The sequence below is a fragment of the Saccoglossus kowalevskii genome, unplaced genomic scaffold, assembly GCF_978046115.1.
Source record: "Saccoglossus kowalevskii unplaced genomic scaffold, keSacKowa6.1 SCAFFOLD_204, whole genome shotgun sequence".
Taxonomy (NCBI): domain Eukaryota; kingdom Metazoa; phylum Hemichordata; class Enteropneusta; family Harrimaniidae; genus Saccoglossus; species Saccoglossus kowalevskii.
Window position 1 is genome coordinate 51,907 of NW_028188691.1, and position 22,907 is coordinate 74,813.

Consider the following 22,907-nt stretch of genomic DNA (forward strand, 5'->3'; position numbering starts at 1 on the left):
CTAATCTTACCAGTAAATATATACATACACATGCGATCAATTCCGCGTTTGTATCAGCGACTCTATAACGTATCTTGTACATTTTCGTAGACAGGTTGTTCGATTGAACTTGGACGTTGTGCCAGTGGTTGATAGGTTGTATCTCTGCCTTCTTTCTCCTTAACTAAATCCTCATAATTTCCATCCTTGGCTTCAGAAGAACTTGGTTGTGTTTTTTCCTTGGGATCAGAGACCGGTGTCATCTCGTAGCGATTTTCTCGTCTTTTTCGTCTGTTGGCGACCATCGACGAAAGCCCATGTGCTCTCCACTGAGCCCACCCGGGCCGAGCTCGACGTTCTCCAAATGACAATCTAGATTTGCACAAGAATACGATGGATACGATAATTGCAGCCAATAGGAATCCGCCAAAAAAACTACCCAAAACAACACTAACAGTATTCAGTGTCGATTTTTGTAAAGTTTCAAAAGTTACTGTTCTGTGGGTTACATTTCCTTTTCCGGAACCTCGTAAGTTATATGCCATACACTGTATTACAACAAAGTCCTCATGTTTAACGTCCTGTCGGCGCGTATGTAAAACATGTAGAATGGTCCCACTAGATTCAATAATAAATTCATCAGCAACATTTGCTTTGTCAATTTTTACACCGTCAACGAACCAATCATAGATGGTTACAGAAGGAAACGCATCAGCTACACATTTATACATAGTTTCTGCAGTGATAACGGTATTATTGTCTGTAACATTGTATTCCATTGGTTTTACTTCAACCTTCGGTTTGTAGAAAGCATTGAGAGGACCAATGACACACTCCCTTTCATTCGATAATAACGGATGACTTCGCACACAGCGGAGTGATACTCCATGGTCTTCCGTAGTAACTTGTCGAGTCAAATTCAGTTCCACAGTCGTGGAATTCGTTACATCTTTGTTAATAACCTTCGTAAGTGTCTCGTATTCTTTTCCTAACTGAGGAAGGGTGTTCCCACCGTTGGATACGCAGTTGGCGGCAACAACAAAATCGCCTTCCGGAACTATTGCAAAATTACCACAACTACTTTCCAGTTTTCCGGTAGTTCCCTCAAAATCAATGTAACACTCTCCTTTACGGCAACCGAGGTGGCTCACGTTTTGACTTTAAAAAAGATCATTTTTATTTTAATATCGATTTTTTTTTATTTTAAAATCCATTTTTATTTACTTTTTAAAATTCGTTTTTGTTTTTAAATCTAATTTCATTTTTAATTCCAAATTCATTTCGTTTTAAAGTAGAATTTCGTTTTTGTTTTCGAATCAAATTTCATTCTCTTTTTCAAGTTGAAATTCATTCTCATTTTTAGCTTTGTTTTTATTTTCAAATCCACTTTCTTTTTAAAATTAATTTCATTTTCAAAATCATTTTCGTTTGAAAACCATTTTCATTTTCAAAACCATTTTCATTTTCAAAATAATTTTCGTTTGAAAACCATTTTCATTTTTCAAAATAATTTCCGTTTTAAAACCATTTTCGTTTTAAAACTTTTTTCATTCTCAAAACCATTTTCGTTTTAAAATCATTTTCATTTTCACTTCGTTTTGAAATCCGTTTTCATTTTTTCCCCGTTGACCTTTAACCTATGACCCAAGTCACGTGGTATTACTATTAGCCAATCATTGTTAACTTGCGTTCGACTGGGTATACTCGAAGCATTTACAGCTTCCTGCTTGAAGTTTTGTTTCTGCTGTACAAATATTTGGTAAGTGTCTACTTAGAATTTCTTTATTTGATATTCTGTGTGCTAGGTGGTATTGTAAATAGCGTGAGATACGCGTAACCAGTTTTATGACGAGAAACAAAATGAGTAACGGGGATCGCGAGTACAGTGGCGTGCAACCCCATCTCTTTTGCATTATTTCTGTTTGAAAAGGGGTCCAGAGTACATCAAACTAGGATATGGCCTGTCGCTTTCTGATATACTTGCCCTGGACTTTCCTTCTGTTTGCAACCTGAGGACAAATCTCTGTTGTGAATGTCGTATTTGCTCCTTCATCGAAAAGAAAAATACCGTTCCTGGGGGATATTGGCACGAGCGCGGTCTTCAACAGCACGGGTCCGATGACGGGTTTCTTACTCAGCATGGGGTCGGCTTTGATCATGGTCACAGTGATTCGGAAGCAGTAGTTGGCGATGTTGTACCATTTATATGCTTACTGTCTGGAAAGGGGTGTCAAATATCCAGTTTGTCTGAAAAGGAGTAGGCAATTTGAGCTTACTTCTGTCTGATAAGGGGTAGGGGTTTCAAACAATCAGATACACAGCCCTGTCACAGCCGGGCGTGTAACTCGCATCGACCGTGTGAATTGGGCATGAGTTACTATATTACCGGTCCGTGTTCATACTACTACTACTAATAATAATAATAATTTTATTAACACTTACACATTCCCCTGAGGGATTGGCAATGTTTACAAACGTTTAAGAAGGAATAAATAGTTACAAAAAAAATAGATAAAATAAAACAAACTACTAGTAAGTTAAAACATTACAGAGAGAAAAAAAATATAAAGATTAAATTATTACAAAATGCAAAACTTAAACTGTGACAGAAGATTGTCACTGGAGTTGCTGTCTTATTTTTAAACACTTCTTTAGGTACCTTGCTACAGGGAGTGTTAGACCACTCTTGTTTAGCAAGTTGTTTAGTTTATTCGATAAAAGTGTCCAAGTTCCTGTGCATTTGTTAAAATTTTGTCATGTAACCAAGTTAACTTGTTGTTAGCCTATAAATGTTGCAGGAGTGTAGCAGTGGTTGATTTAAAATCAATTTACAAATACAGCACAATAGAAATCATTTAATATCTTTTCTATAATTGTTTAAATTTGTTATTATATCACCCCAAGAAGTTAATTACTAATTTATGTATTTTCTATTTTTTTTACTTAGGAATTAAAATTATGAAGAAAGTTGGACATCGTCAAGGTATGTTTAAAAATTGTTTTGAAAATTATTGAATAATCTGTTTATTTAATAAATATAGTACATGTAATACCATGATGGCTCTTGTTTGAAATTCATCTTTAATAGAAGCTTGCATAACCAAAACATTACATTTATATGAGACCAATAGAATAAATGCAGTAGTTGATGACAGAAGACCATGCTACCCCTTCCATGAAATATCTTTCTTCTGTCATTGTTTTTGCTTGACCTTGTACATGTTTATGCATCAGGTTTAAAGTGTCTGTGAAATGCACACATAAAAATTTGGTAGTTGTAAAACTATTCTTAGAAGTGTGTGAATTACGAATATGCTAATGAAAATCATGATTTTGCTGTCTGGGTATTAATGGAATATTTGATTGAATATGAAATACCCAAATATAATTCATTTTATTTCCCAGGTGCAAACTGGTGCAAAATGTTCTGGCGGCATTATACTGCATACCTATGCACAGTCGGTATTCCAGTACATGATATGGGTGAATTGAAAACTGATCACAATAATTTGGTCCAGTAACATCAAATCACCCTGAATTTCCATCTATCATGAATCGTATTTCAATGGTAAATGATATCATTGAAAGCAACCGAAACATCCGCCACACAAAAATCAAATTTAAGAACAAATTTTGCACTCAGAAAACAAATTTTGTTTCATTGTATCAAATCTCAAATCTAAATTCATGATAAAAAATCTTACCCTTAAGTGTGATACAGAGTCAAGAAATTGACCAATGAAAAATGTGCATTCATGAACTTGTATCAGGTCATTGAATGTGCTGTATATGGTACCGGTACTAATACCAGTATTTATTATTACTGCCAAACATCTGCTGTGTTTATTTCATGCAAATTGAATTAATGTTTTGATAGAATTCCTACAAGTCCATTAAATACATGCCTTTGTTAGTACTTCCATGGAGGTGATTACTGAATGATGATAACCAGACAAATCTTACTGAATCAAACATTTAATTTTATTCTCTTTTATACCATTATAAGCAACGATGACTGGTTGCGAAATTAATATACATGAAATAAGTCTGAACTCTCGTAAATCAATCATATTTGGCATCCAAGATTTCCAAATTAGTGGAAGTTTATTTTAGATTATATACTGGTAAATGTCAATAGACAATAAATTGGAACCTGGGAGCGCTCCCTGCACCACAATCCAACTACCCTATCAGGAATTTCAGACAACATGGCAACTTATTTACATAATTTAACATAAAATAATAATGGCTTTTCTATTTTCTTGTTTTCTCACGCTCAAATACTAGTATGCTTTGAGAGAACACTGCACTATTTGGAGGTGATTGCTCCTTAGAGATAACCACTAAGACATTGCTGACAATGAGCGTATACTATTACAATTTTTTTGAAAATGTTTCACCACAATGTGCACAACATTTCATTCAAAGTACGTGCACAGTACATGTATACCAAAAGTTCATTTTTTTCTAATTTTTAACCAAACATTCTGTTTTTAGAGTAGACATCAATAAAACAATTTTATTTTTATAATTCTCTGAAGAATGGGATGCTGTGCGTGAGCGCCAACAAGCTGTAAGAAGAGCATCAGGAAAAAAATCAAATTTGAGATGTCCACAAGTAAGAATATGTTTTCTTTCATTACTCGTCTATATACTATTGGTAATTCTTTGGTTTACTAAATTATTTATTTTTGTTTTATCATCAAAGATATATAACAAAACCATTTCATTTTCTTATATATTATATATTTGTTGTGTACTATGCATTTACAGTACGGGGTAGTTTGTAATTTTCCCTATCAGAAACTTATGTTTTGAGTTCTGTATGTGTGTTTGTATGTGTATGTACAAATTAAAAAAGACACCAATAATCAACAGTTGAACTTCATCAACCAATTAATGCTGATTTCATTAAAACTTTGTATTAACATCAGTAATGCATATTTTTTTGTTTCTTGATTTCTTGTGTTCATTAACGAGTCTCCTACCCCGTTCTCAGACTTTCACCGATTTTGTTTAAATATTTAAATATGGTATTTAGAGATTTCAAGTTTACTTGACTGGGAGCCATTTTCGTCAACAAAAATGAAATCACAGATTTTGTACATGTCATCAACCATTTCTCAGGCATGCCTGGACAGACTGGGTGTGAATGTCACTCATGATAATGATATTCTACTTTGTCCCTGTTTTCTGAAAACGTATATATATATTGTCACTGGTGGAGTATGTCCTAATCACAATTACACTACTAGTATTTCTTTTTTTCCCTCTTACCACCAGTGATGTTTAGCCACAATGCCATAATGAACACTATGACATGGTGCAAATATGTTGCATTTCTTAGTACAATGTAGTAGGATTTATAGTATAATAAGCTAACTTGTTACCCTGACTCTGATTAGTTTTTGGTTGAAATCTGTGTCAACTGTGTATTAATAACCTAATTTGCATAATAATTAGTCAATATTAAAATGCCTCTCAACAGTCTCAATGAAAGTTAGTACATAGGTTATCTTGGATACTCCACAAACCTAATAACAGAATATGGTACACTTATCCTGGGTTGTGTTTTAGTTTGCCAGTGTTTGGCCATATTTCAGCAACCTTGGGGTTGTCATGGCAACAGATTGACTCAGCAGTGTCTCTTTATTGGCCAAACAAATTAAGGTAAAGTTAATATTTAACCAGGTTTAAATCTGGGGTAGCTGCTCATTTGCATTCCTCAGAGGCAGTGAGTGGGTGTGCCTCATTGTAACCAATCAGTGCTGGCCACTTTGTATAAGTAAACATAGCTTACATTTGCCATTTGATAATCCCTCTCAGTGCACGGCTAGCAATGCATGCAGCAAGCAGCTGAATTTTATGTAGTGCCAACATTTCTGCCCCCCCCCCCCAAAAAACCCATTTGGAATGGTGGGTAGCTCTTTGTGTTTTGTTTGTTTGTTTGTTGTTGCTTGCTTTATTTAGACGCTTTGAGTTTTGTTATATTTTTCTTTTTTTCTTTTTCAATTTGCTGCTTTACAGTCGCTTTGAGTTTTGTCATTTGTGCCAATTTTCTGCTGTTTATTTACTTATTTTCTTCATCCAGGTGTTTGTTTTCATTGTTGTGTTTTAGTAGTGGTCTTAGTTTGCCCATGGAGGTAGAAAAGAGAAGGAGTGAGGACGCTATTTAAGCCCATGTTAATCTTATAAACATCCTTTGTCTTCGCTCTGGTTAAGCCACTTATTGTTTTTGTTTAGAAGTCGTTTTATCTACATGATGATAGCCGCTTATTTACACAAGAAAACGAGAGTAGAACTGAAAAAAATAAATTCCGTTTAAACATCGTCTATAAAATTGAATGCGCAAACCATAAATAAAAGAATTGTGCATGCGCAATGACCTTTATCGGATCACAAAGGTCATTTCACACTTGTAGGTACCGGAAATTCTGCATACGGACGCCACCAAGATGTGTGATTACTTCTTTTCTGATATTTTACATCGCAATAGTCGTCCAAATTTGGACATTGATTAAAAAAATCCCGCAAATTTCCGCAGTGAAATTTAAATATACATGATAAGATTATAACAAGATGTTTTGACTCGTCATTTTTCATTGGTGTGCAGAACTGTGCAGATGTTTAAAATCGCGCATTTTGTTGTAATAGATTTCGGGAGTTGAGTACACTCAGCGTACGTCTTTCACTGTATTCTGTATTATTGTTATCTGTTTGGGCATGCGCAGTGCGTTGAGAATGTTCGTGAAGCTTCCGAATACAGCCGAAACACGTAAGCCGATTAACTGTGACATTGTACAGCGTGTTTGCAAACTAATTACATTGTGTATGTGAGTAAACAAATCCAAAGCATCATGAAACCAGCGGAAACAATAGCGTCATCACTCCTTCTCTTTTCTACCTCCATGGTTTGCCAGTGTTTGGCCATTTTTCAGCAACCTTGAGGTTGCCATGGCAACATATTTACTCAAACTCTGGCCCCCTAGTTTTGTTATTTAGAATAAACCTATCCCTATTGGATCCCAGACACTTATGTGTGATTGTGCATCATTATTCAGCTCCCTTGTGGTATGCAGCCCTATCGCAACCTGGATTTAATTACTATAAAATGTCAACCAGGTTCTATTTGGTGTGACTAGCTTGTATTTTGTTCAAGATTTTTCAAAATTTGTCTAAAATAAAATTTATATAAGAGACCTTCAGATTAGTATTTTGTCAAATATTGTTTTTGATTTACAGATCTGTTAAAACATATCTCACATCACAAATCAAAACTCGAGGCTTAGATATTTTTTCTTTGTTTTCTTTCAGTTATTGACTATAACTAGGTTGAAATTTAACAGAAAATCAATGAAATACCAAAAAAGTGAGGCTTTGAAACAGTTGGTGAGTATAATTATAACCTGACACCTGTTTTTTTATCTAAACAAATTGTTATGCTGAGTTTCCAACTCGAAAAATAAGCTTTTTTTCTGATTTACATATCTGGCAATATTTTTTTTGTTATTACAAAATGTGCAAAAATGTTATCCACTGTGATAATGTAGAATATCATAAATGAATTGAAAAAAGTATGTCTTTGGTTATTTGTAGGAACATTTGTCAAAATTCTCAGAGTGAATCACCCCATACATAATATGGCTAGCTTTGTTTATCTTAAAATGGAAAAAATGATTTCTTAAATCCATAAGCAGGTATTGTAATTGATTAAAAAATAATATTTTCAGGTCAACCACTATAAGACGATTGTTTTTTTGTAGGTGGAATTCAATAAGCCATTATCTATATCTAATGTCCTCGATTCGTGTATGGAATTTTTCAAGATTTCTTATTCATTGAAATCAGAGTGCAAAATACTTGGTGGGCCCAATGGACCAGAGTATAAAGAAGACTGCCATATCCAAAGCAAAACTACATTTTGTTTTTATTCTCCGGTAAGTGTCCTACTAGTTAATCCAGTTGTAGTCATTTTCACGTCCATTTGATATCAGCTCTCAGACATGGTTGATATTGTTGGTGCAAAGACAAGACGTAGTGATTTGATTTTTTTGACCTATCTTGTAATAAAAGAAAATGGGAAAAATAAAATTGTGCTTGTCTGAAAGTGTTGTCATTGTTCTAACAAATCTTTGTATCCAAGATATTAAACTCAATTAATTTTTTACCAATCTTCTCTAATCATGTGTTTATTATCAATCATTGTATAATGTTGGTGCAGTTTAGTGTTATTAACATGTTTTTTTAAGAATGTGTCTTCAAAATCAAAATTATTCATATTTGGCACATACATCATACATATCAGTGTGTTTCATAATCAGATCAAAGATGGCTGAATAACGGCTGTTTTTATTTTGGCCATATTACTACTACACGGTACACGGGTTTTGATATAAATAAACATTATGTTGTATAAGCCACTTGGAACTCAAGTTTCAAGGACACGCTCGCGACAACCCCTCCGCTTTAATATGATGAGCACAAAGAGAACTTTCAAAAGTTTTTGAAATGAAATTTGATATGAACAGTGCATATGCTATTTTTTTTGTGGTTTGAATCAAACTGTTTACTTGTAGATTGTGCAGTTTTGTATGTAAGATAAAAGAATGATTTTGTTTCCAGGTGATGCCACTTTAACAGCCCCAAATAAGTTGCCATTTGAAATTACACAATCTGTAATTTCTGGATATTACCAAACATTTAATCATAATTCTATCTACATCTTTCATTGTTTAGTCGCCAGAAAATGAATGGGGAATGTAATTCATAAATTTTATTTATATATTATGTTGAGAGACTATATCATCTTGCAACTCTTTACTCATTTCTTTTTGACCATGTTATTCAGGAGGATGGAAATGAGGAAAGTTTGTCTGCATTCATGTTGTAAGTATTTTTTGATTTCATTTTATTATGTATGTATCACACACATGTTCCCCACCAGGCAAGTTTTAAAATAACACAATGGATATAAAATATGATTGTTATTATTATCTATATCTTATATATAGTGCATATATATATATATATATATATAATGTATGGAGCTATACCATTTCTTATGTATTATAATCAAACTATTGTATACTTCTTGTAATATATCTTGCCTTGTCTTTATAGAGATCACAGATCAAGTAATTCAGGTGATTCCTGCTCTATCGATACTGGTAGTATTCCACTTAGTTATAGTGGTAAGTGTCAGTTAAAAATCTCAATATGAATAATTACATTTTTGGACAAAAATTTGTAAACAATAACAACTTGTTGTCTTTTGTAAATAAGTCCTGGAAGAAAAACTGAGGCTGGTTCTAATTATTTCCCTACCAAATTCACAACGTTCAATTACCCACCATAGACTCAGGTCAGTCAAAATGACTATTTTGAACTGTAGGCATTAATCAGTGACTCTGTCGGCGACGAAGAGATAGAATCTAGGTCAGGTGAAGCCCCATGACCCCAAGATTCTCTTTTCCCTTACTTCACGAACCACGTGACCGAGGCCATATGGCAGCGCCATTAACGTCTGTACAATCACTCTGATTTGATTTTTTCTCTGTCTCGAATGAAGATGAAATCTAGCGTGCTCTGCCTGGATCGCTTGCTTTTCCTGTCCGGGTTTCTAGCTTGGGTTGTTGCCGCTGGGCGGCATTCAACATTCTAGCTGTTAGGATTAGTTTTTCTTGTCTTCTTTACCCTCGTGTGGTTTTCCCCCTTGTGTGTAATATTTTTTTTTCACAACAAATAAATTAATACCCGGCCCCACTACATAACCACTTGTTGGTTTCGTGGCAGCACCTTTTACTACTGTAATTCGCTTCCCTCATGCATGTCGTCTTCATTTTATGCTTGATCTACGTATTTAGAAATGAGTAGATGTAATGACAGCTCCATGACTCGCTGCCGTTTTTTGGCCTCCTTGTTTTCGGGTCGACTATGCAGTGGTCATATTCAGAATTTACCAGCATAGAACCTGTATCTGATATGCTTTTTCGCTGTGCCTGCATGCAATGTTCGGGGTCTTTGCCTTGAAGGCGCGAGTTTTTCACTGGAGTTCTGAGGTCTGAGATATTTTTTTTCGGTCCCTCAGAGTATACTATCCGTAATGACTCGGTGATCCACGCTTTCTTAGTGATACGATGTAAATACCCTGATCCTAAGGCGACCACTTTCAGTTGCTACAAGGCTTATGGGATCACAGGCGTTGGGATCCAAAGCAACCCCGTCGATATGTCTCTCCCTGTCCATCCGAGTGCGGAGTGGGACACAGGGCACGCAAACGGCGTTGATGGGCAGACGTTGGTCTGCTACGGAGGAGGTAACGCTTAAGGCCCCCCGATGGGGTAAAATCTTATGCAACACTTTCTGCTGGACCAAATGCTACCCGGTCTGTGTTGTTTCGGGATTAGTCCCCAAAGTATGGGATGAGACTAAAATACCCCCAAGGCTCCTTCCCAAGACCCCGGTACCAAGAATTTTCGTTGGGCAGACTGGTCTATGGTGGGTATGAACTATGTGAATAGACGAGTTTGGAGAACCCTCTGCCTAAATTCAAGCTGACAAAATTAAAAACTACATCAACGGTGACTAAATATCACATTACAATGATTATCAAAAGCAACCTTCTAGACAGGAATAGTTTATAGAAGTACCTTATATGTTATATACACTGTATATTTTCACACCATATGATTGAATTCACATATTTATAGCAAATGTCCTGACAGAACCGACATTTTTTTCTCAGCTTCCAGTCAGTTAAAACAACTTTCTGAGATGGCGAAAACATGTAAAAAGGTTAGTATCTTTTACCATTTGCGCTATTTGATGGTAATTATAATTGCAAAAAGATGAGAAGATTAATGCTGATGAAGATGTTACTCATGTTTAATTCATTTTTGCCTGGTCAGTATCATCAATGATGAAGTCAAGGTATACAAGGGGTGGGAATATATGTCCTTGCTGTTTGAGATCTAGGCAAAGATTTATTGGTGGAAATAAAATATTTATGAGATGTAGGAAAAAGTAAACACAATGAAGGCATAGCAATTACTGATTTTGAGAACCAGATGTTGTTATAGGCTCCCCAAGATCTGTCAATTAGATTAGTTTAGTACTAAACTAATATGAGTTTATTTTGTCTCAAAAAGTAATTTCTGTAGAATGGATTCAAAACATAAACCCTGATCTTTATTGTGTACAAATGTAAGTCTATTATAAGAATACAACAACTAAACAATATTATTTTATTGCAGACAGAAGCAATTGTGCAACCATCTCCATCAAGTAAGCACTTATAAAACATTTTCTGTAGAATTGAAAATAGATGCACTACATGGCCATAATGACTTTAGTGTTATTTTCTTATTAGCTCCACTGTCGTAGATGACATAGTGGAGCTGTTCATATAGGTGATTGCCCGTCGTTTGTCCATCTACAATTGCACTTTCGACTTATTCCTAAAAACTAACAACCCAATTGCTTTGATACTTGGTATGTTGTAGGTACCTTAGTTGGATTTCTGTTAGATTGAGGTGTACCTGGTACATTATTTTTGTGAACAATTTGTTAGATGAAGTTAAGCTGATATGTTCTCAACAGCCAGGACCAAACTTTTTCGGGGGGTGGGTTAAACACGTTTTGTCTTTTAGTGTGTGTTGCTCAACATGGCTACCATAAATGTTCAAGTAGGACAATGGAGCTATTTTGACCTCCAGGTATGAGTGTCTTGTCAAAGTTTTAATTGAATTTTAAGTCAACTATCCATAGCTTAGGGTTAGTAAAGAAAATGGTACAGTTTATATTAATATTAATATTAATATAACACGTGATTACGTCAACGTAATGAAATCGCCCGATTTTAGTTACCAAATAAATTCTGGAAATTTTACCAGAACAGATTTAGAATTCAGAACCCTTGATACAACCCATTAACCACGAAACTAAGTTCGGTTGACAACGTGACAGAGTAATATTTATGAGGGGCTCGGCTGATGGCCTAAAAATAATGACAATCATGCTAGTAAATGAATTCAATATTTAATAAAAAAATAAAATAAAATTCGAATAAATCCCTGACTATCGATCGATCGATCAATTCACTATAAATTCAACACAACACCAACAACATAAGTGTAACGGTAATAACAATAACAGCTACAAATGCCTATTATGTTGCATAAATTGCGTGATCACACATGAGAATACTTCAATGTCAATGGTTCAATGTTACATAAAAGTACAGTAAATCAGAATATTATCGTCTTGTATAAGCAACTGGTAGTCCGTAGAACGTATTCGTTGCTCCCAGTTGATCGCTGTGAAGTCAGTCACCAGGAGACAGCTCGCTGCGTAGATTTCACGGTAGACGCTGGGCTCGATCGCTGTTAAACATCTGATGCGTTGTGCAGGTTGAGTTCAACAGGATAGTGTCCGGATTTGCACAAATTCAGGATGGCAATCGATCTCACAGACCGTGAAGGAATCCCTGTCAGGTCGCTACAGATTTCACGTCGTTGAGCGTAGATCGGCGAACTTCTAACTCAGTAGTCACACGATAAAGTAAGAATAGCATGGAAATATTAGGACACGTTTCTCAAAAAGCATAACTGTAACACACAAAATAATGCTATTTCATTGTACCATGAGACATTAGCTTCATGATTGTACACAATAAACTAATGAATATTGCTATGTGATTTATGACCAATTTTGTTAAAAATTATGACTAGACCTTAAGTCACAGAATATATGATGTTATTTCTACCGGTACTTTTATTTAATTAAACTTGTGTGTGCCTGTACCACAGGGGTAAGCCATACACATGTTTAGTTTAGGGTTGAATTATGTGCTTACTAATTACCTAATTTACATAAATAAACCAATTTATATATTTTCCACTGATATCTAGAGTACTCATTAAAATTTCAAGTAAATGTTCTACATACATCTGTGAAATCCATGCATGTTAATTACCTACCTTATATATGGACATCTGTACGACTGTGCTGAAGCTGTTTATTTTTTAGAGAATTTCTTTTTACGTACTTATGAGGTACATTGTTCTATGCAACTATAAAACATGTGTGACACATTCTTATGGCAATCACATTCCTAATTTCCTCATTTAAATGTTTAACTCCTGGGTTCTATAATATCACTGCATCTATTAATTTTTGTTTTTTTCAGTTAGTGTTACAACATTATTGAACTTTGGGAGAAGTCAGAGATGTGTCCCATTGGAATCTGGTAAGTACAATACTCAACATGAATGTTTAGTCCCAATTTCAATGATGTTTAATTGGCAGAGTTATTCATAATAATGATTGTCTGTTGACTGTTTGGTTTTAATATATTTAATTTCATCTTCAAATAGTAACTTGGAATTCTTTCAAATTTGCTTTGCAGTCACCAAAGAGATGTTCATTTTTATTTCCACATTCATCCTGTATCTGATCAATTCAAAATTTACACATACTAAGGAAAATACATGTATACAACCTATTTTTGCAAAAAGAAATTTATCAAAAAAAACAAATATATAACTATTCGCCATTTTTGAGTCCATCAATCATATGCCCTGATCTTGGCATGAATGAAAATGTGCTTGTTTTCACATAGCTTTAATTTCATTGTTGTAATATTACAATATTGCTTTTCTGATTTTTAATTGCTAACAAAAGTTCTCAAATTCTGACTACCGGTACTTCAATTTCATCACAGAAAAATGTATGAGAAAAAGCACTTCAAAGTGTTCAAATGTACTATTTTAACATACAAGAATTTGTTTTTATTTTTTTACTGGCAGGCCCATTAGTTGCAGGGGAAATCAGTAGTTTTAAATACACTTCATTAGGAGAGTGTGCATGGGATGCCAAATCTTTTGAAATTAAGTTCCGAAAAGGCAATTTTATCGGTAAAGGTGCTATGAGAGCAGCTTATCATTGCTATATAGTCGATTCAAATCACCCTGATATTAACGAGGGAGGATATGTCATGAAGACTCATATTCAAGAAGGAATTGATACTCTATATGAAGGGCATTATAAACAGATAGGGAAATCAAAGATTGACCTGCAATACATGATGTCTAAACGTGTAAGAAATAAGATAATGAAATATTGGTTGTAATTTTAATATCAGTGTTTAATAAGCAAAAGTTCAATTTTTACCACACATAGAATATAAAGAAGGTCTGTGCCAAATTTTAAATCCTGCCCATCTTTATGCATTTTTTTTAGTTTTGTGAATATTTTGTTTGAAAATACATACAACTTTGCTGAAGGGGTTTGGGTTTGCAGCCCACTTTTATTTTTACTAACATGGAGATTGTTCATTGATTTTTTAAACTAACCTTTCAACTTTCAAGTAATACTGACACAACTGTGGATTTACAGATATACCAGTGAATGTAAGAATTTATTTAGCAGCTTTGTATTTTTACTTAATTTACTTGTTTCTGACTGACTATAGGGTGTATATCTGTAAACCCATGTATGAAGAATTTAATATTAATCTCAGTTGGTGCATTGGATACAATAATATAATTTGGCACAAATTCCCTTTAAGTTAATAATGAAATGTGTTAACTACACAAATTTGGCATATGCTGCTCTAATGTGTTGTCATATATTGTTCAACATTTTATTTTTAAAGCTTATTTTATGTCAGTTTAATCATCTAAAACTGATGATTGTAATTCAAATACAGATATCATTAATAAGTATATATTTTCAGGAAGTACAAACTCAAATGTTGGGAAACATGCTATGCCGTGTTTTTGAGAAAGAAAAATGTATTGAATTTGGAGAGTGTCCAAGGTCAGTGTTTCATTTCATTCATAATACTTATGTCATTATTTTTTACCTTTCCTGTATCATCAAAGATGAAAGGAAAGGTATATTAAGGGAAAAATGTTGTTGTCATCATTAATAATTGATAACGTGTGCACAATAACTTTAGTAATTCTATTCCTTCCAAACTTTATCAAACTTGGTCACCTAATTTATCAGTATAAAATCTTCCCTTAGTTGAACGATTGATGTACTGAGTGAAAATATGCAAAAATTGAGAAAATCTGATGAAATGTTTTGACTGTTTCTATTTGACTGATCACTGGTGATACACATTCAAAGATCACTGATCCCAATGGAATATGCATTGTTGTATGTGCTCAGTGAAGTAAATCATTTGTCTTGTAATAATATCATTAGTATTGTGTCTCCAAAATCCCATGGGAATACTGGACTGGGTTTCAAAACCAACTCATGGAGAGAGTTGTTGCACAGTCTGATATACATTTGCAAACCTACCAATAAATAAAATTTTAACAGAAAACAAGATGTCAGATAATCTTTATAAGCACTCCTATAAATTGGGTGCCAAACTTTTGATCAAGCTTTGAAGCCAATAGAAAATCTCTTTAGTCCAAAGTTATCAAAACAAAAATAATGCAAAAATACATAAAAAGCAAAACGTACTCAAAAAATATGGATTTTGTATTGCGAAGTATATGAATTTTGAAAATTCACAGGAATTTGTTTCAGCTATTGGAACAGAATTACAGAGCTTTTATAATACTAGTTTAAAAACACACTGTGTTTGAAGATGTAGATTCTCAGGAGGCAACAGTACTTTTGACTTCTCTCTCCACTGGACACCAACTAACTATTTGCATTCTTCATTGGCAATGCAACATCTGTTCATTGTCATATGCTATGTCAACTCTGATTATCCGTATGCTTAACATGCATTCCAATCACTATAACTATTACAGTTGATTTGCATACAAAGCAGAGCTTGCAACATACTAGTTAATTCTAGAGGGCATTTTTTTACTTTTCAAATAATACAGTAGTATACAATACATGTTTCTGAGATGAGGAATTCATTTTTCTACTAAAATAACTGAATAACTTTGAATAAAGCTGGAAATTATGTCCCTTAAAATAATTAAACAAATTAGGCACCAATGTTTTTTGTAAGATATCTACATCTATCAAGGACAGTAAGCAAATAACACCGAATAAACGGCAAGGTAAAGACTATGTCTAATTATAGTAAATACGTACTGCGTGCGTGACTCGAACCGGCGCTCGCGTACGGCACCTAATCGCCTAGCTTCACGCCACTACACGTCTTCCCCTCGGCCACCGGGCATCCCCAAAAAAGGATGCTTAATAACCGAGCTTATTACGTGCAGAGAACGTGAAACCCGTCCACGCGATACGCGCCACACAGCATGGCCAGAATGCGGCAAAGGCCTTCAGATCTGGCTGTAGTAGGATGGTGAAAGTAATGGTACAGCATTTTAACAGTGAATAAGTACTGAGAAATAATTTTTAAACTCATAGTTGCTGTCGACATAGGAAGTAAAGTAAGCAAATAACACCGAATAAACGGCAAGGTAAAGACTATGTCTAATTATAGTTCTCTGCACGTAATAAGCTCGGTTATTAAGCATCCTTTTTTGGGGATGCCCGGTGGCCGAGGGGAAGACGTGTAGTGGCGTGAAGCTAGGCGATTAGGTGCCGTACGCGAGCGCCGGTTCGAGTCACGCACGCAGTACGTATTTACTATAATTAGACATAGTCTTTACCTTGCCGTTTATTCGGTGTTATTTGCTTACTTTACTTCCTATGTCGACAGCAACTATGAATCTATCAAGGACGTTTGGTAGACTGCTTTCCCACTGCTGTTTTAATTCCAAAACTTGGTGTATTCAAAATTAATTATGACAATGCATGTTCATATTGAAACAAACTATGATAAAGGGAATAATATTATACAACAAAGGGCAAGGTCACTAGAGTTCAACTATGTTTTTTTATTGTCAGCTTTTCAAAACCCTATGGTAAACTTAAAGGTTGTAAGCTCAAATTAATGGTAGAAGATGCTCTCATTTTTCAGCAATATTGTTAACTCATTTGTTTTGTTTTTTACAGAGTCTTGCCTTGTTATATTATGAAGGTTGAAGGAGAACCTTACTACACTATTGAAAAATTCCTACCAGGAAAATTCAAAAAATACCTGAATAATAATGGTGTAGCTGCCAAAGATGGTGGTGTTATCACAGACAAAATGTGCTCATTTGCACATTGGTGCTACCAGAAGTATAGTGGGCGAATTTTATTACTGGATTTGCAAGGTTTATACTTTTACATAAATTTTATTTGAATGGGCGTGTTGACTGAAAAAATAGCTACCGTATGTGCTCTATTATTAGGGAATGTGCTTAATATGTAAATTACAGATTAGGTTTCCATAGTCAAAATAAGGTATATTTTAAATGATTCAGTATACAACAAATGTGATTTTTAGTTTTTATGTGCTTCTATCGGAGATCTGATTTTAGTGGAGCAAATCATCCTGTTGTGATGAAGTTTAAAATGATAAACAAATGTAATTGATGTTTTGTAATTTGCCTGCTTATCTTTGAACTATAATTAAATTAATGCATGTACCGGTAGTTTAGTTGACATATTAGATGAAAACTGTGTTGTCTAGCTTTCTCTCAGTTAAAACTCGCTCTTAACTGTTCAAATTTGTGTTTAAATTTGAATAGCGCTTCTCTTTTAAAGAATGTTGTACATACAAATGTGTATTCCATAGGAAATTTGAGTTTTTTGATAATTGTCTTGTTTTGTATACTGATAGGTGTTGATTATACTTTGACCGACGTTGCAATTGCAACATGGGAACTATTTGACGAAGGCACACATGATATGTAAGTATAATCTATGCAGCATTGATGTAGTTAATAAAAATGGTTCTTGAGATAACATTTAAATAATATGATTTGTTAGCATACTCTGGGAAATGCCCAATTAAATAGTAATGGTAATAATAACTCTTCAAAATCTTTATTTGTGGATTTTCTGTGCATTACAGGAAGGCAATGCTATTAGGGAAATTTTGTCGGAGTAATTTCTGAATCATTTATCTGTGAAACATTGTAATTGAAACATGCAATATTTGTTAATCGCTTTATTCATTACGTTTTATACAAGTTCAATAATACTGTATTCTGACTTGTACATTGTTGCAAAATACGGATTCTGAAGTGAGACGACGACATGAATGCGAACGTGGTAGAAACCACCGCAGTGTGTTCTTTTGTTTCAATTTTTATATTCATCCAATTAGAAGTTTTCCCACTAATTTTCTTACACGGTCAAGAGTTTATCGATGTATATCAAAGGCATACTGCCAATTCTGTATCATTCTTACAATTTGTGTTATATCGTTGATATGAGGTTGCAAGTCTCCGGATTGCCAGCGGGTTTTCCGTTAGTGAATAAATTCTGAGGTTTCATTAAGTTGTTCTTCTGTGGTGATTGGTGCTGATTGTGTAGCAGATAATTTTGCATACTATATTTCGTTACATTTCCATAACCACAACGTATCGTCCCCCACAAATTTATATACAGAAATACAACAAATAAGGTGACTAGAAAGACGACCAAATTAGTCTCAGAATAACTAGTTTAACAAACCCCTCTTTTCGACATAATTTGGTTATAGAATTTGATTCTCATGATAGAACATCGCTATTTTCAGTGAAGCCAATTTTTGCTTTGTTGATTTGCTATTAGATGGAAAGGGTATGGTGTAACACTGATCTGCGTTTGTATCTCCTGGCTTCCAACTTTCTGTTACTGATATATTTACCGGTATGCTTTTTACTAGCAAACGTAGCTTTTCAAGTGTCATGTTGTTTGTACTTTGTGTTTGTTTTAGTTTTAGATATTGTATAAACAAGACATAAATGTAACAGTCCTCATCATTTAATTATAAAATACTCTTGTTAAAATAATACATAGAACATCTGCTAACAGGAGAATTAATACATGTATGAACTCTATGTGGGTACAACTCATCATAAAGTGATTTCCCTTAATCTAGTATTGTTCTGATGACTGATGTTCCAAATCTCAGAGTGTACAAGTGCAACCAAACTATGTCTCATACATGTATACATGCTGAAAAAACTGCATTCATAAATCTGAGTAAACCTGGATGTACCTTTAATAACAACTTGACTTCTTTGTTACCGGTAATTCAGGTCTTTGTATATTACCAGAACCTGGGTTTGTTTCAGTATCACCAATATAATTCCCATCAAAATGTAGCCCTGATGTTTCAATGTGCCTGGTCAGGATTTATAAACAATAACTGCATAGTGTTTTCACTGATCTTCAACTTTGTGACCCTGTATTTCAGTGATGACTCTTTATAATGGAATGCAATTTTTATAGTTTAAAGATATAATAAACAACATTTCTGACCACTTTTTTCAACAAAAACCAGAATGTGGTCCATTTCTATGACGTCACTGATCACCCTAGCATTACTCTAACTCATTAATTTATTCTGAGCATGCACAATTGTTCTCTCAGTGTTGGTGGGAGAGGTAATTTTGGATGAAAATCATGAAAAAGACTCACTTTTCAGATCTGGAAGACAAAAATTATGTGCATATTCAACAGTGACTTGTTCACAGACGGAAACGACGGAAACCGGAAATAAGAAACTATATTCCCCTTTTAAGGCTGCACCTGAAACTGGGACTAATAACCACAAAGAAAGAAAAACTGGTTCTGTTACAAACTTTATAACAAAAATACATTATGTTATATAGAAAATGTTTGAAAGAATATTGCTCATAATTAGAAGCAAGTGCATGATGCCTGTTAAAATAAGGTTTAATAGATGGAATTATGATAATGCTTGCAACTTTTCCTTTGTCTGACCTTAAATCTCATTTTTTTTTTGATAGTCTGTTTGGCATGGACAATATCTCACGGCAGGCGATCGTAACATTTTCGAAAGATCATTCCTGTTCTGAATATTGCGCATTTTTAAACCTACCTGGTAAGTGAATAATTTAAAAATGCATAGTCATGTTTTTGAAATTTCAAATCAAAAAATTGTGCTTTAGCTTGATTTTGGCATGTTTTTATTTTGGCATGTTTATCATTGTTGGTTTAACATTTGGCAAATACTGAAACAGCTTAAATAGGGATTCCCAGGTTATACCAATTTATTAGTCCCAAAAAGGAGGTTGACCTCTATGCACATGAACCTGCACCTGTATTTGAGACATGGACTGATCAGCGATTTTTTTGCTTGAAATTCAAGCATTTCTGCAATTCTGGAATTCCTCAAACTTGGTACATTGTACATTATGGGAGCTCGATGCATGATTTGTTTTTCATATCAGATTTACTAAGGGTGACTTGTGGCATTTTTGTGGTAAAATTCATGAAAATCAAGCATTTCTGTCATTTTGGATTCAGATCTTTTTGCTATACATGGACAGCTATTGTCCATATTGGTACATACAATGAACATAATAATATATATATACAAATAACAGGACCATAATATTTGTTCATATCAGTTTCAAAATGGTCAAACGCAAATGCTGTTCTGGAGCCATGTCGTTACCATTATGGCCGACTCATTTCAGTTTTGTTTACTATTGAACTAAAAGGGGCTCTATCATGTCATGCAATTGACCAAAAACTATATATTGTATGCTAAAAATCCTTGAAAATGTAAGTAATTATGGTATGGTAGTGCATTTCACCACAGAAACCATATCCTATGTTTAGATCTACATTTTCCTATCATAATACTGTGGCAATTTAACATGTTATACTGGTGTCATCAGACCCATATATCTTGCACAAGATCACTTTATTTCATTTCGTAAGTACACTTTGATATTGATACTGATATATTGCTGTGAAAAATTTCACAGAGCATTATTTTTATTGTTTTTTCAAATATTTTTACAAGGGATGGAAGAATTAAATGAAAGTATGGTAGAAGACCATGGATCAGAGGTAATCAATGTAATCAAATCAAATGTGTTTGTTTAAAACAAATGTGATCTTATCAACAATATCTAAATAGTCCTTTCATTAGCTCCGCTGTCGACTAATCATATGAGTAATTGTCCGACGTTGTCCATGTCAATGTTTTTCTTTTTCGACCTCTCTTAGGTTTGTTCATTTCATGTTGATATCTTCAATTCTCTAATTTTGGTCAATATTTTTGTCATTTTTGGTAAAAAGTGATATTTTCGAGTTCTTGTTCAATTGCTTTGATATTACATATATAGGTACTACATGTGGACCTCTCTCAGATTTGTTCATTTTGTAATGATATCTTTAATTCTCTAACTTTGGTGAATATTTTTGTCACTTTTGGTAAAAACTGATATTTTCAACTTCTTGTTGAAAACCGCAAGTCCAATTGCTTGATACTATACATATTGTTCATTTTCTAATGATATCTTCTGTTCTTTAATTGAAATGTGCATTGCTAACAGCGAGGTATCTCAGCCGACAGGCTGCTTGTTTTAAAATTTAATTGTTTCATAAAAATGTTCTATTTATTTTTTAGGTACAATTTAATTGACAGGTAAGTTAGACACTTGAGATGACTGACTGATCATGTACCATGCACTTGAATGGCAATAACTGACCAATCAGATTGCTCCCTCTTTTTGAAAAAGGAAACCAAAGTTTGTTGTAGTTATAGCATCATACACTTCCCATCTGTATCATCAAACACAGAATCACTAGAGCACATACTGGAAATAGAACATGTAACTGAACACAAACTGACGCTTTGCACTATTTTTTGGCATTTAGGCATTGTAGTGAAGAAATTCTGTGCTCTTCAGTGTTTATTGAGGTGATAACAATCCTTATTAGTGCTCTCATTAAAGCAGTTTTTGTCCCTTTTTTATTCTTGTGGTTTAAAATTAAAACATTATTAGCATTTGTTCTGACAGCATTTATGCAATATACAGTTAAGAAATAGGATTTTATTGTAATTCTGACTTGACAATGTTTTCATAATATTGTAATGAGTGAATGAAATGATAAATGGTGAAAACTTCAGAATATTCTTCTATATTTATTTTCAGAGTACTATTAAAGAGGAAGAGTTGATCATAAAGAAAACATATTATCAAGTTTAGGTTTGAGTTAGATTTGAAATATACATTTCTGGCTTAGCTGCACAATCAGAGTCACTTGTGTTGTGGTCGATAAAGTCAGTTGAAATCTATTGTCACAGAACTCTCCATTTCAATTTTTTTCAAGTAAATCATAGTTATTAAATGATAGCAAGTCCATTAACATCCTGTTGAAATGGGTGAACCCTTTGCGTCACAGTGAGGAAAAGTGTGTGAATGGTGGCGTTTGATTGGATAATTATGACATAACAAATTCAAAATAGAAAATGTGTGGGCAGGCATTTCACAGACATTTTATGACACCTCAATAGCAGAGTTTTTTCACATCTGAATGATGATTTTGCATGTTGGTTTTGTTATTTTCCTTTGCACTGACTTTTTTTTTAATTAGTGGCGAAGTTCTTCTATAAAGTTCAGTTCTTGCATTTGTCTTAGCATATGAAGATGTCTGCAGTTTCTGGTTATCAGTAAAACAGTATAGTCAGTGAGTATTCCCTCACTAGTATTGTATTGTTCACTGAGTTTTTGAGCTATTTTGTATTTTTATGGAACTTGTATTTACAGTACCCAAATAAATTCTTTGAAAAAGTTTTTAATTGTTATGTGTACAAATATTAACAGCCAACTTTGGGTGATGCTTTTGTGTGTATCAGAATACTTGTTATAAAAAGGGAGTTCAGTAACATCCATTATTTAATTGTAGGACTAATGATCTGAGCAAAAAGACACTCCTCATGCAAACATCACACCTTTCTGTATAAAATTGGCAGTTTGACCCCCTCCCACCAAAAATGACAATTTATAAATGGCCGTTCTCCAATCTTGTGATTAAGCTGACAAATTATGTACACTGTTGAATAAAGGTCAGCACACTTGGAACACTGATGAGCCAACAAGTTTGACAGTTTGTATGTGCACAAAATAATTGCTGCACTAGTA

The 22,907-nt window shown here is 34.0% G+C and overlaps 2 protein-coding genes across 5 annotated transcripts; both read left to right on the forward strand.

Moving 5' to 3' along the window:
* The first annotated feature begins 1,430 nt into the window (after positions 1–1,430).
* LOC146725388 (uncharacterized) lies at positions 1,431–14,770 on the forward strand. Of its 3 annotated transcripts, XM_085496364.1 has the most exons (11): positions 1,431–1,738; positions 2,927–2,962; positions 4,521–4,597; positions 7,294–7,368; positions 7,743–7,916; positions 8,828–8,865; positions 9,100–9,170; positions 10,724–10,773; positions 11,232–11,262; positions 13,166–13,225; positions 14,714–14,770. In XM_085496364.1, exons 2-11 carry the CDS (start codon positions 2,938–2,940, stop codon positions 14,758–14,760), a joined length of 648 nt encoding a protein of 215 aa, XP_085352490.1. In that variant the 5' UTR covers positions 1,431–1,738; positions 2,927–2,937; the 3' UTR covers positions 14,761–14,770. The 3 variants fall into 3 exon arrangements, with proteins under 3 accessions (XP_085352490.1, XP_085352491.1, XP_085352489.1); XM_085496365.1 differs by lacking the exon at positions 11,232–11,262; XM_085496363.1 differs by lacking the exon at positions 14,714–14,770 and having other exon boundaries at positions 13,166–14,487.
* A 2,154-nt stretch (positions 14,771–16,924) lies between these two features.
* Positions 16,925–22,559, forward strand: LOC146725389 (alpha-protein kinase vwkA-like). 2 transcript variants are annotated; one of them, XM_085496367.1, is made up of 6 exons: positions 16,925–17,123; positions 17,633–17,702; positions 19,755–19,849; positions 20,780–20,826; positions 21,389–21,406; positions 21,918–22,559. In XM_085496367.1, the coding sequence occupies exons 1-5, from the start codon at positions 16,940–16,942 to the stop codon at positions 21,401–21,403; spliced, it is 411 nt and encodes a 136-aa protein (XP_085352493.1). In that variant the 5' UTR covers positions 16,925–16,939; the 3' UTR covers positions 21,404–21,406; positions 21,918–22,559. The 2 variants fall into 2 exon arrangements, with proteins under 2 accessions (XP_085352493.1, XP_085352492.1); XM_085496366.1 differs by lacking the exons at positions 21,389–21,406; positions 21,918–22,559 and having other exon boundaries at positions 20,780–21,178.
* The last annotated feature ends 348 nt before the right edge of the window (positions 22,560–22,907 follow it).

Bases quoted from the DNA above. Each gene is read 5' to 3' on its own strand.
- LOC146725388 (XM_085496363.1), top strand. From the start codon at position 2,938: ATGAAGAAAGTTGGACATCGTCAAG. The intron at 4,598-7,293 runs GTAAGAATATGT...GTTTTCTTTCAG, and splicing joins CAAATTTGAGATGTCCACAA to TTATTGACTATAACTAGGTT. The intron at 10,774-11,231 runs GTTAGTATCTTT...ATTTTATTGCAG, and splicing joins TGGCGAAAACATGTAAAAAG to ACAGAAGCAATTGTGCAACC.
- LOC146725389 (XM_085496366.1), top strand. From the start codon at position 16,940: ATGAAGGTTGAAGGAGAACCTTACTACACTATTGAAAAATTCCTACCA. The intron at 17,703-19,754 runs GTAAGTATAATC...TTTTTTTGATAG, and splicing joins GACGAAGGCACACATGATAT to TCTGTTTGGCATGGACAATA. The intron at 19,850-20,779 runs GTAAGTGAATAA...TATTTTTACAAG, and splicing joins CGCATTTTTAAACCTACCTG to GGATGGAAGAATTAAATGAA.